The following is a 15,125-nucleotide window of genomic DNA, read 5'->3' as shown; positions in this document are numbered from 1 at the left end:
ATGCCTGGGTACAGTCCCCATAGAAAATGTGGGGCTTATTCTTTGTTTAACGAGCTTCCATTCCCCCTCGCTGCAATCCATTGTTACACTGTTGCCATAATAATTCTTTGACATTAACAATTTTTATTCTGATATTTATTCAGTTTCTAACAGTACCAGCGAAATATAAATTTTATATAATTTAATGTTTTAATTGTTGAGAAATGTATTTCTTAGAAAATTACACAACCATAATTATCAGACGATAATTGTCCATTTTTTATTTCAGCGAGCATTTTCCGTACTTCAAAACTGCGCCCAACGGCTGGAAGAACTCAGTTAGGCACAATTTATCGTTGAACAAATGTTTCGAAAAAATTGAAAAACCTGCCGGAAATGGAAACCAGAGAAAAGGTTGCTTGTGGGCTATCAATCCGGCCAAAGTAGCAAAAATGGATGAGGAAGTACAGAAATGGTCTAGAAAAGATCCTTTAGCTATCAAAAAAGCAATGATATATCCAGACCATTTGGAACTACTCGAAAGGGGTGAAATGAAATACGCAGGCAGCGGTGACGTATCTGAAGAAACGGAAAGTTCAGGTGACGAAGCAGTCGAAGAAAACACGACGTACGAGGAATCTATTCACGGTCATATAGCTGCAAACTCGGTAACAGATAGTTACGATGAGAGCAGCCAAGATTGTGATGTAGATATTCAGGAGCATCTTTATGACGAAATTGACATCGAGGACAATAAGGACGCTTTACATATGCATTTAAATATTTCAAAGCAAGAACCGTTCGAGTATGAGCTTAGTTCCGGTACGAAAAGGCAAAAGACATTAACCGGTGCGATACAAGGGAATTACGTGTATCAACCTGTAACTACTTCGCGAAGAAAAACACCTCTTTTTTTACGAGCCGGAACGGGAAGCAGTTCATTTCTTAAAATTGATTAAGTTTAAGTTCATCGTCGAATTATAAATTACTAATTTTATGTGTATCCATCTATCTATCTATATATACATGTATATATACACACATATATAGTATATATTAATGTATGTATATACATATACATATAAGTAGGTAAATCGACAAGTACAACGCTTTAGGAAAATATTTGATACGCAAGAAACATTCCACTTCCAAACAACGTAATTTATTCTCTTTTTTCTTTACATTCATTTTCTTAATGCGATCAATAATCCTGCTATTCTATGCTACACAACAAATTTTCATTTACTATAAATTTGTAAGTAAATGAAAATAGATTCCAACAGAATATTAGGATTATGCAAAGGACTTTTGTATTATAATAATGACTACTAAGAGAATTATCTGGAAGCTCTATGATCTAAAGAATTGATTATATAAGTCATACTTTTTCTATTTTTCTACAAATACTCGACTGCTATATAATTATGCAATAATTGCAATTGAAATTTTTCACGCAAGAATTCTTCGTTTCCAGATAATTCTCTAGTTTGGTGATACGCGAGTCCTTTGACTCGCAGAAATTCGTAGAAAATATATATGACCGGTAAATATATACGAGTTAAATTCATTTTATTTCTATCTTTTTATTACATTTGTACAATTTTAGATGAAAAATTAATGATATTGTGCTGATTTCTCATACAATTCCCATGTAATCGTATATTCATCTATATACTTGATTTATTTTATGTAATTCCATCTAATTTGATAACGTTTTGTTCTTTGACTTGGACGAATCATCTGAACAGAAGGAATATTTTTGTATCAAATATTTTCTGTTGGCGGTCGTCGGCTATTTGACGAATGTTAGATTCATCACAACCGTAAATGTTGGTCCACATTATCTAAATTTTTTTCTTTTTTCAATTAACGTGTAAAATAGATACGACAAATATACATTTAGCTTTCTTTAGAAGGCAATTTTTTTATATATGATCAATTCGCGTAGTCATGACTGTTGCGAAACAAACAGAGACAAAGATAAAGAGGAAGTAAGAAGAAAAAATATTCATAAAGCGTTAGCTAACAATATAGATCGATAAGTATTTGGTCAATGAGTGGCCAGACTGATGTATTATACTTTTTTATACATTGCTGGACTAAGTAATTATTGTAAATTTTTACGCGATTCTATACCTGACAAATATGAAGTTACTTAGATTCGCATAACCAGGTAGAGTACAAAGGTGAGACAGCTATAGGAGGATCTGAATTTGTAAAAGTTTGTAGAATATGTAGAAACACTTGGGAATCATATACCTGATTCAGTATCTTAAGTTCCCGATAAAATCTCGTGTTTTTTCTTCTTTCATTTCGTTCATTGCTTCTTTAATATTTTTCTTATTTAAGTATAGCATTGAAACGTTCCTTGATATTCAATTTTAGGCCAGTGGAACTAGGTAACTTTCACGTCGAGCATGTAATTATTTCTTTTAAGCAATGACTATATGTATATTTTTTAGTCATTCGTTTCGAGAGTAAAAGAAAAACGGATCTACTTAAATCTGCTCATTTTTTCTTTCATTGTACAATTTAAGATGCGAAACGTCTCAATATTGTTTTAAGTATTGTGCGCAAAAATCTGAAACTCGCTATGAAAACACATCGGAGAAAGTAAAAAGAGTGAAATACAACGTATATCTAAAACGATGTTTTTTCACACTTAAGGACAACCTGCAAAATGTAATCAGCAAATTATCTTGTTCCCAATCAAATTTGAACGTAGCTGAACGAAATTAGTAAACCAATTCGAAGTATATTTTCATTCTTTTTTATGTTTATCTCAGGTGTGTTTCGCAATGCAGAAATTTGTTTTTATATTCTTACGCATTTGTAAAAAAAGCAACGCAAAAGCAAGTAGTAAAGTTGGAAAATCTGATTTATAAGTCTTATATTGGAATGTTCGAAGTAGATTCAATCGAAACTTGTAAATAACGGCGAGCATCGTCTTTTTACAAACTAGTTTTACACAATTACAGTAGCTTTGTCTTGCAAAGACGTTGTAGGATATTGCTTTAAGGTGTACAAAGGCTACTTTTTTTCTATAAAATAAAAAAGAAGAAAAAAGAAAACGAAAAAAGATTCGAGATATGGGACCAATCATATTTAGAGTTTATCTAAGTTTATATTTAACTTGTACGCATTATTTTTTCTGTTGACTGTTTGTGAAGATTTTGTTGAACACACATATTTTTGTACAGTCGTTGTAAATACTTTCATTTCTAATGTACGATCAATAAATTTCGACCGTACTACGTGATTTAGAAAGACAAACATTTTACGTAAAAAGGGGATAACCATTATGTCGAAGTTTTTTAATAAAAAATGAGCGTAGAGATTAATATTAGAATATTTAATGGAAATTATTTTCTTTCTTCATGGACTTGATACTTCAAGTAAAAAAAAAACGTGTAGAATTATGTATTTCGTCATTTTAATTGATCGATCAACTTTAGCATCTATTAACTTAACGCACTGTCTGATCTCGACAAACGGGTAAATGTCACTCTTTAAAAATAAAATCTTACATTAGATATTATTTTTGGCTCGTGTACACCTTGAAGAATGCCATAATAATAATGGATGTATTTTTTTAATGCATTTTCAGCGGTAGGTGCTGCGAGAATCGAATAATAAATACAAGTGTGCATAAGTCACTTTTTTAGGCTCTTTGTAATTAAAAAACTTTGTACGAATAGTGTAGCCGCCTTCGAATTACTGAATCCGCATCTGAAAAACTTAGTATTATCGAAAAAGTATTCTCATTGATAGTAAGCTATAAGCTGATATACAGTGGCTCATGGAAGTATTCGTACAGTTGTCGATATCTTTTATGAAAATATTACGTCTATTATGGGAAGTACTTTTAAATCTTGCTAGTACTGTCATGATATTTGACTATCATTATCATATTGATCAAATTTGTAACTATTCTGAAAAAATATATAGAAGTTACAAGACATTCAGTGCAAGTTTATACATATCTTGATCAAAAAGATATTTAAACAGGCAATCATCCAAAAGATTAACGAATTCTTAGTATTCAATAGAACTATTTTAAACACTGATTATATGCTTAGAGCGACTATTCATACTGTACCAATTTTCTACTAAATATAAGTTTGCAGTAAATATGTTGTAACTTGTATATGTATATTTTTAAATTGGATTCAAATTGCCATATATAATCTTGGCAATTGTGTCTCATTATAGTGTTAATGAAATATTTAAATATTTCATATAGCACGTACAATATGTATATGACAGTTTTCTATGATAAGTACACGAATACTTTTGCGGGTCACTATATTACGTTTGAATCTTTTTATATAACGAGAACGTTCAACTTCTTTTCGAATTAAACATGCAGGATTTCTGTTGTTCGTATCAATCGAAATTCCAAACTTTTTAAATAAGGACATTTCAAATTAGGTTGTAAGTTTTCATTTATTCTTTAGTCAATTGTCAGTGTAAGCGTAAAGTCTCTTTAGCACTGACAAAAATACGCCGTTATACATTACGGAGAAAGATGAGCAAACGGTGCCCTTGTACAGTTTCAGGTACCTAAAATTCTACTAATGTATCATTTTATAAGTCCTAATATATAAAAATACAGTCATTTGATGATGCCTCGAAATGCATTTAATACATTCCATCTTGTTTTAGAAGTAAGTTATAGTATATGTAATTAGAAATATTTATCATGGAATATTTGCATCATTTTATCTTAATTCGTCGCGTTTTATTGTTATTAATTAACAATTTGAGCAATATTTTTCTTTTACATACCGTATAAGTATCGACTTTCCTTTATAAAATAACGTTTGAATTCTTGCATTTCATGCATTCATTTCGAAACTATAATCATTTAAAGTCAGAAACTTCCAATTCGCGTTTAATGTATCATCACCGTCATCTACATTTTTCATAATTTCTCATTATATTTATCATAAATGATTGTACTTTTATGACACCTTTGGACTTATAGAGTGATGCCTTAGTAGAATTTCAAATGCCAGAAGGAGTCTAGACGTACTTTTTGATCATGCTCCTTAGTACTTGCAGCGTGCAAATCATACTTCTACCCGTTTTTGATTGTGAAAGATAATTTTTGTCGAAATTTTTACTCTACTGCCCCTCCACCCTCTGTAATCAATGGCTAATGCGAAATGAAAAATTACACTGCCAACTAGTGGTTAGAGCATTGCAAAATCTTTACCATTGTTTCATAGATCTCTCCGCACCATTGATGATATTTATATATGATAAACTAGAGGTATGATTGAAGTATCAAGTTTTTTTATATATAACGTGAAAGTATTGTAATTCACCAGTTGAGTAACAAATTCATCAAGTTAATCAAGTACTTTACTTTTATAATAACATATTCATTAGATAAAGGAGATAAATAAAAGAAAGTCACTTTAAGCAGCTGGGAAATAATAAACCAATTTTTTAAATTAAGTAACGAGATGAATATGTTGTACATAAATACAAATAGCGCTTATTGTGATGAATATGTATACCAATCCGATTAATTAGCTGAAAAATTACTTGTGCAGAACCTGCATTCCATTCGAAGAAACTATTAACCCTTTATTTTTTGTAAAAAAGAGTAGGAAAAGATTTGGAAGATTTCTTCTTATTTTTTTATATAACAAATCATTAAAGTAAAACATATGACAAGATCATTCAATTTCAACATTATTCCATCGATAAAATGTTAAAGTCTAGTGAATGATTATATTTATAATTCATAATTAAAAAAAAATAAAAAAAGTAAGAAAACGTACAATAAAGAAGTAGTGTAGCTTTTGTACCTGTTTGTAATATTTCTATACGATATTATTAGTGTATGTAACATCCGTGTAGATGCAGCAAAGTAATTTGTAACAATAATGTATATGTGCAATGAGAAGTTTCAATAATAAAACGTTGAGAAATGTATTTTATAGTTTTTTTAACAGTATTTTTTATATGCGTAATTCCAAAATGATTGCATATTCTGCTCTACAATAAAATAAGATTGTCATTATCGGATAAAGTTTAATAAAGGGGCGATGGGATCATTAATAAAATTAACATCATGGATATGAAATAAATAAATTAGATGGTCGTAGTTCTGAGGAAAGTTCAAACGCAACGCACTTAAATTTCGATATACATTTATCGAATATGATTCTTTATGTACAAAGAGTTAAAGTTTTTATGGTTAAGGGAATTTTGTACTGATCCAAATAGGTGAAAATCTATAGGTGCAATGTCTGGTGAATACCGCGGGTGGGGTAGTATATCCCAACCATGGCCAACAGCTTTTGTCGAGTAGTCAGAGAGACACGAGGCCGCGCATTGTCTTCACGAAACACGACGCCCTTCGGATTTGTTAGTTCTGGACGTTTTTGTGCAATTTGCTGTGTTTAATTTGTTTAATTGCGAGCAATACTTCTTCGAATATATCATCTGGTTGTTTGGTAAAAGTTCATAATACTGGATTCCTTTCCAGTCCCATCAAACACAAAGCACGACTTCCTTCAGATAAAGATCGACTTTTGCGATGGCTAAAGGTGATTCAATCCGCTTTCCTTAAGATCTTTTCTGTTCAACATTATTATAAATAATCCATTTGCCATCTCCCGTCACTATCTTCAAATATCACTTGTTTCAAAAATGGTGTCTCCTCGTTGCGTTTATCCAACGAGTCGCGAATGAAAATGCGATCCTTCAGATTTTTTTCCGTTAAATCACGAGAAACCTATACATCAAAACGGTTTATATAGCCAAGCTTCGCAAAATGCTCGTGGGTGGTGGATTTTGATATTTTTAACATTTCCGCTAATTCAGGTGTCATATAGGTGGGTTATTCTGGATCAGTCTTTTCATCTGATCTTAATCAGTAATAGAGGGCCTATCCGAATGTTCTTAAACCTCAGGATTGAAATCATCAGCTTTAAACCTGGCAAACAATTTCCGCAGACTTCTTACAGCTTAGTATCGTCATCATAAACAGTGCATATCTTGTTTGCTGCTTGTGTGGCATTCTTGCCTTTCCGGTAAAGGAGAAGCATCAAATGCCTATAATGCATTTTGTTTCCTTCCACTTAAGAGCGTATATAACTAAAAAATTAATATATCCTAACCAAACTTTTTTCTAAAGAAACCTGAAATATCACCTTTTACAATATGTACACATGTCTTTTGTTTTTATCCATTATGATATATTCAGACCTGTTCTAATGCTAGCTATCGAAAATCGGCAGCGAAATTTAACGCTATGATGTCACAATCAATGAAAACCATCCTGAAATCAGCGCTATCTATTAAAAGCATGATTTCGGGTTAAAAATCGTGATTTGTTAATAGGAATATAGGATACCCAAAGAGGTCGTCGATATCTCTTCGCATGATGTCACAGGTAAAGAAAGACAATGGTGGGAGTATGATAGAGATAGAGGAGTTATCAACTGTGGTTATGTGCTCTTGGTAATTCCTAATAAATCGAATCCCCATTGAAAATTAACGAATTTTTCTCTTTCTGTGATCAATTTTCACACATTTAGAATTTTATCATGTAGTAAGGTTTACCATTACCACATAATTTTTTGAATTATTTAGTACCAAAGAATTTCGATAGATGGCGTTAAAGAGGCTAGAACAGGCCATATTGTATTAATTATTACATGTAATTAATTAATTACTTTGAAAACCGGAAGTATTATAAAGGAGGATTCTGAGAGTTACAGCTTTAAATTAATTCCTACATTATTTCAAAATCTGTCTTATAGATTAAGAAGTTTCATCTTTTAATTTCGTCATAAAGATATTAGTTCCATGTCACTTATCCTTTCCATTATCCAATTTCCCAGAAAGTAAAAAGTATGAAATTGGCATATGGTTAAAAAAGATAGTTAAAAAGACTACGATATAGCTTTAAAAAATTCAGAAACGATGACAAATTCCAAGAATCGTCGTGTTCGTGCCACTTCCTATACTGTTATATTCTTCTGATACAAAATCACAAAACAGATCAAAAATTTTGTTGAAATTTTGATTCCGGAGAATTCTTGCAAAATGACATCATTTCCAGGAAACCCAATATAATGGCGAACAGGGCTATTTTTCGTGTTTCGAGTTTTAAAACTTTGTTTAAAAAGTCTGCCACTCCACTTTTCGTTAAAGGATTGGAATTGGTCATTCTAGGATAGCTGAACAGATCGTGAAATGATTAATTAAAGTTAATCAGCTGTTTAAACGGTTATTGAAACCCTTCAGTAATATACAGTGCAGAAATTATATAAATTATATAATTCTAATACGAAATTGATATATCTTAATTAAATAACTCTGCGCATCTTATGACATTCATATAGATTAGTACTTTATTCAATTCTATTTAAAAATAACTTTTATAATGAAATTCTTGTAAATTACGTCTACAAATCCGTTTACAATCCATCTTAAAACTATGTATGTGTATATATAGACATTTGCATGAGTGGGATGGAAGAAAAATGAAGGCTACGTAGATGGTTGCCTAGTAATAGGCGCGCAGCACAGCAAGGGGTCGTCTAAAATTTATGTTGTATGCTGGATCGTCTATGCAAAAATCCTCGAAGCCTAAATTTGTAACGGACGAATGGCTTTCAACGTCCTGCGGTTACAGTCACTGCTGCATCGTCCAAGAGTTGCAAGCAGTGATCATCTCCGTAACACAAATTTGCGAAGACTAAATCAATAATTTGTATTATATTTTTTACTTGTTTAATGGTAAAAAGAAATTTAAATATTAATGAGAATTTGTATTCAAAATTTATGTTCAATAAAAGATATGTACAACTGATACACTTGTTACAAATCTTAAATGCTGCGAAACATATTGATATAATACAATAATAACTTCAAGAATTGCAAAACCTTCTCGTCTAGTATCGCTCATATTGTATATCCTTGCTGCACACTATCGCTGTCTTTATCTAACAAAAGATATATATCTGTCCTTGTTACACAGTATGGCACCCTTTGTCTAACACATGGATAAATCTATGCTCTCGTAGCACATTATCTCACACTAATGTATTCCTTGTCCCACGGACAAAGCATATGCTGACATCTATTGAAAACGGAAGGAATAGCGACTGTAGCATGTGAAGATAGATGGTAATATCGTCTGTGGTTGTCGCACAACCTTGTGTTTTTCGTCTATGGACAAACCATGTTCTGACATCTATCGAAGGCGGAAGGAACAATGATTTGGAGCATGTGAAGATAGATGGCATTACATGATTTATCCGTACGCAAAGAACACAAGATTGTGCGACAAGGATAGTCTATCTGAACGATTCTAGACAGAGAGGGCGGTGGTGTGCAACAATGACAGATGCGTATTTCGCTTTGCTTATTTATTTTCCTGTAAATAACAAGTGCATCATTTTATAAAATTTGCCACAGCCGTCCTAAATAACTGTGTTATACAAGTAAAATATGAAGTAGGTTGAAAACTGGTGAAATGATAAAGGAAACTCGAAATCTGTTAACGAAAGGTAAAGATGTGTTAGTCAAAATATGTTAATGACCGTGTCAAATATGTTAATAATCAATCATGATCACATATCAAATATGTTAATAATCTGTCAAATATCTAATTACTTGAGAGTGGAATAGTATTACTTCATTCGTGAGGGTAGGCAAAGACTGGCTTCGTAATCGAAAAAGATCTTTCCTGAGATCGCGGTACGAAAGAACTCCTTAAAGCATGCTATAAATTTATGTTGTGCATGATGCCAGAGTCACAGCCCCATTGCACGTGACCTCTTGCATACAGTGTGGAAATAAATAAAGTGAGGGGAACAGATGGAAATCGGGAGGCATCAAACTAGAACTGAAACGTGGAAAATATGATATATATATGTCGGGTTGTCATTGGAGTTAGAGGCATGTAACGAATCTTTCCTTGAATTAGACATTACTATGCAAGAGCGAAGATATTTACTAGTACAATTATGATTGTGACAGAATTTGACAAGTAACCGTGGTAATTAGATACTCAGGATGTGAATGGCAATGATCTTAGACTCAATAACGAATCCACGGTCAACGATTTCTTCCACAATCTAAATCGAACTCAACTTAGTGATCCGAGTTCCCTTTCGACTGCCGAAGAGTGCAGACGTGCCTGGTGCCCGGAGAGGTCTCTCCGTCGAAATCGGACGTGGAAAAAAGTGCCCCCGAAAGTGCGAAAAGCGGGGAAAACAAAGCAATGCAACGAGTGCCACCGCTCAGGATATCAAACAACGGTGAAACATACGCCATATACAAAACCATGGAAATCCATGAATGCACAGAAACCGAAATGGATATGACTCAGATGAGTGACGAGAGAAACACCACCAACAACGATCTAACACAACAAGACGAAAGCTGGAAGGTCGTAACTCCCAGCAAAAGAAGAAAAATTACAACAAACGCAAATACTAGGAGGGCTGCAGAAACAGAAAGTAAGCAGTGGCTCCAAGAAATCCCACTACAAAACCCCTTCAGCATACTACCACAAGAGAAGGAACCAGAAACAACTGAAACAACTGAAAAACCAATAACACACAACCCCAAACCACCGCCAATATACATCGATGCGCAAGTAATAGACCCTCTCCTCGAACTGCTAAACAATACGGCAGGCAAAGAAAACTACTCAATAAAACAATTAAAACTGGACCAGGTAAAAGTGCAAACCAACGCCCCAGAAACCTACAGAAAAGTGGTAAAAGTGCTAAAAGAAAAAAACGCCGGGTACCACACCTACCAGCTCAAAACTGACAAAAGCTATAAAGCAGTTATCAGAGGGCTACACCTAAGAACAAACACAAGCAACATATGCGACGAACTAGCCAAAATCGGACACCAGGTAAGAGCAATAAACAACATAACGAGATTTGATACCAAACAACCACTACCGCTGTTCCTAATAGAACTAGAACCGAACAAAAACAACAAGGAAATCTATGACATTAAACAAATCTTAAACACAATAATCACAGTTGAACCACCCAGACAAAAAAAAGACATACCTCAGTGCATGCGGTGCCAACAATATGGGCACACAAAAAATTACTGCAACAGAAACCCGGTGTGCGTCAAATGCGCAGGAAAGCACCTGACAACTTACTGCCCATATACGGGAAAAATAAACGAGGTAAAGTGCTACAACTGCAACGGAAACCACCCAGCCAGCTACAAAGGCTGCCCAGCCAGAAAAATACTCCAACGTAAATTTGTTTCCGCCGCTTAGAAGCAGGACATATAACTACCACCACACACAACAAGACAGGGCAGAAGCTGAGACACCAATTAAAGTACAGTACGTAATGAACAACAACCACAACAATATCAACACCACTGGCAGTCGAAGCTACGCGCAAGCAACCAAGGAAGTAACACCCGTAGCCAACCAAAACCACAACAACAACACCAACGACGCTACAGAAATAAAAAAACTATTAAAACAATCCATCAAAAGCACCGACATGTTAACAAGAACGATAAGCGAACTAAACGAAGCATTCAAGCAGCAATCATTACAAATCACAGCTATGATACAACTGATAACAACCATGCTAAGCAAAAAGTAAAAACGGACATACTAAAAATAGCTGCCTGGAACTCTAACGGTCTACAACAAAGGGCCATTGAAACCAAAGCATTCCTAACCACAACAACATAGACATACTACTCGTATCGGAGACGCATTTCACAACAAAAAGCTACACAAAAATACCGCACTATACCATATACGATACCAAGCACCCCTCAGGAAAAGCACACGGAGGAACCGCAGTGATAATAAGAAACGACATTAAACACCACCTACACAGCCAAGTTAGTAAAGAACACATACGAGCAACCACCGTTACCGTACAAACTAGCAGCAACCGTCTACAGCTGTCAGCAGTATATGCACCACCGCGACACAAAATTACAACACAAATGTGGGAAGAATACTTCCAACAACTAGGCGACAAGTTTATCGCAGCAGGAGACTACAACTCAAAGCACACAACATGGGGATCAAGAATCACTACACCTCGAGGCAGAACCCTGGAAAAACACATCAGGAAAAACAATCTCAATATATTATCCACAGGAAGACCGACATACTGGCCGACAGACCTGAGCAAAATCCCTGACCTACTCGACTTTGCAGTCACAAAGGGATTAAACGGAAATAAAATAAATATAGCATCCAGCCTCGAGCTTAGCTCCGACCATACACCCATAATAATAACATACAGAAACAAGCCAATACTCTACAACAACTCAGAGACGCTATGCAACAAATCCACTAATTGGCAAACCTTCAAAGAAATAATTGAAAGCAAAATCAACTGCAACATCCCACTGAAAACGCCCCAACACATCGAACAAGCTGTAACAACACTTACAAAAACTATACAAGAGGCAGCACGGGCAACCACAAAACCAGCAACTACCACTAGACCAACAAAACAAATCCCATCAGACATCCTCGAAAAAATTAGAGATAAAAGAAAAGCGAAAGCAAAATGGCAAAAACATAGAACAAAAGAAAACAAAAAACACCTAAACAAACTCGCAAAGGAAATAAAAAACGAAATAAAAGAGCACAACAACAACGAATTCACAAAGTTCATAGAGTCACTATCTGCACACGAGAACTACAACTACTCACTATGGAAAGCCACAAAAAAAATAAAGAAAGCGATAAAACCAGCCCCAGCAATCAGAAAAGCAGACAACACATGGGCAAGAAGCAACGAAGAGCAAGCCGAAGAATTTTCCATCCACCTATGCAACACATTTACACCACACAACATCAATAACAGCAACCACAATAGCCATACGGACGACGACGCGATAGCCACTAGCACTGCAATCGACAAGCAATACACCATACCCAAAACAACAGCACAAGAAATAAGAAACATAATAGAAAAACAAAAAACAACAAAGCACCAGGAATCGATCTAATCAATGGCAAAATATTGAAAAACCTCCCTCCAAAAGCGATACGGTTAATTACAATAATATTCAATGCAATACTAAGAATACAATATTATCCTGCATTATGGAAACAGGCACAAATCATAATGTTACCCAAACCAGGCAAAGACCCACATGAAGCAACATCCTACAGACCAATATCACTACTCCCCGTGCTCTCCAAAATACTAGAAAAAGTAATATACGCCCGACTAAAACCAATAATAGAGAAGGAAAAACTAATACCAGACCATCAATTTGGATTCAGAAATAAACACTCCACCATAGAACAAATGCACAGGCTTGTCAACGAAATAATACACACAATAGAAAACAAACAATATTGTACAGCCCTATTCATGGACATAGAGAAAGCTTTCGACAAAATAAACCACGAAAGCCTAATACAAACAATCAAGAAACAATTCCCGGAAAAAATATACCAAATAATAAAATCATACATAAGCAACAGAACCTTCACAGTAAAAATCAAGGACGCACACTCCGAAGCAAAAGACATCAAAGCAGGTGTTCCACAAGGAAGCGTCCTAGGACCCATACTATACACATTATACACGGCCAACATTCCAACAACTACCAATAGCAAAATACTGACATTCGCGGACGACACAGCCGTGCTAGTCAGGCACACTAACCCTGTAACAGCAGCCACAATACTACAAGAGCACATCACAAAAATAGAAAAGTGGCTACAGGACAAACAAATCAAAGCTAACCCTAACAAATGCAACCACATTACATTCACATTGAGAAAACAGGTAACACCAAACATCTTCCTGAACGGCACGCAAATAACACAAACAAGGCAAGTTAAATACCTTGGACTTCACATGGATACACACTTCACATGGAAACAGCACATCAAATCAATAATAGACAAGATACAGATAGCAAGGAGACAAATGCTAACAAGCCGAAAATCCAAACTAAGCACAGAAAACAAACTGAAAATATACAAAATAATCATAAAGCCAATCTGGACATACGGAATTCCACTATGGGGAATAGCAGCAATGAGCCATATAAACAAAATAGAAACAATCCAAGCCAAAATCCTTAGAACAATGGTAAACGCCCCGTGGTACGTTAGAAACGAGGACATAAGGAAAGACCTCGGAATACCAACGGTCAAGGAGGAGATTACCAGATTCGCAACAAGATACAGAACAAGAATAGAAACACACCCGAACCATCTGGCAGCTGAAACGTGCAACACAACAAACATCGCAAGAAGACTAAAAAGGAAACACCCCATAGACCTCATAAAAGATATAACTTAGAAAAAAAAAACGAAGCTGGCACCCCGCTGGGGGTAGCCGCCCACATGCTATATTATTTTTTATTTATATTTTTTTTTCTTCACCAACAAGATATAACACTTTACCAAATGTCCGCAAGGACAAATTGTAAAATAACCAAAATAAAATAAAAAAAAAAAAAAAAAAAAAAAAAAAACTTAGTGATCCACGATTCGGGTGTGACTCAACGTATTTGTCCACGGTACAAGTAAAACTTATCCGACTGAATCCCAGTCCAAGTGGAACTGCTGTTATATATTTCTCTCCGTACCTGTACAAAGCTTCGTCCCACGGTCTCACTGAGCTTTGTTACATTGTCGCTTCGAACACACGTGAACTTGTCGCGTAAGTGTAGTGATGACGATATCCTGTTATTGGATCAGTAGTTAACTGACTTCAGTAGATAACTGCTCTAAGGATAAGACCGTTGTCTGGACTACACGAAAATTAAAAGAACAGTAGTAGACTCGTCTCATACTATTAAGGAGGAAAGCTCGGTGTGGGTGTGCCATTTTAAACTAAGAACGCGGATTGGTTGTTCACACTTTTCGGTAGGAAAGAGAGGGTAACGATCCGCGATGCCCATTGTTTATAACCAACGTTGATAAGTAAAATTATGAGGAGAAAGTCTGCTGCAGATGTGGTTCATGGATGTCCGTGTTCGCGGGAAAAACCCGCCATTTCGCTAGACAGACATTCGCTTTCTCCGTAATTTGTAAAAGCGTGCAATAAACATAAGGACTGTTTTAAGGACCATCCATAAACCGAAGATGAAGCTAATAAGATTCGGTTTATGTTGTTTCCTTAAGTTTATTGTGA

The 15,125-nt window shown here is 34.9% G+C and overlaps 1 protein-coding gene across 2 annotated transcripts in view; it reads left to right on the top strand.

Annotated features, from left to right (window-relative positions):
- The window catches only part of LOC132914822 (uncharacterized), a 30,385-nt gene extending 24,460 nt beyond the window's left edge, over positions 1-5,925 (top strand). For both annotated transcript variants that reach the window (XM_060974248.1, XM_060974249.1), the window contains exon 4: positions 269-5,925. In XM_060974248.1, coding sequence (XP_060830231.1) covers positions 269-938 — 670 coding nt within the window. In that variant the 3' untranslated portion in view covers positions 939-5,925. The remainder of the gene's footprint in view (positions 1-268) is intronic.
- The last annotated feature ends 9,200 nt before the right edge of the window (positions 5,926-15,125 follow it).

Source organism: Bombus pascuorum, chromosome 15, assembly GCF_905332965.1.
Source record: "Bombus pascuorum chromosome 15, iyBomPasc1.1, whole genome shotgun sequence".
Lineage (NCBI taxonomy): Eukaryota > Metazoa > Arthropoda > Insecta > Hymenoptera > Apidae > Bombus > Bombus pascuorum.
The sequence above is the reverse complement of the archived record's forward strand: the minus strand, read 5'-3'. Positions and strand labels throughout refer to the sequence as shown.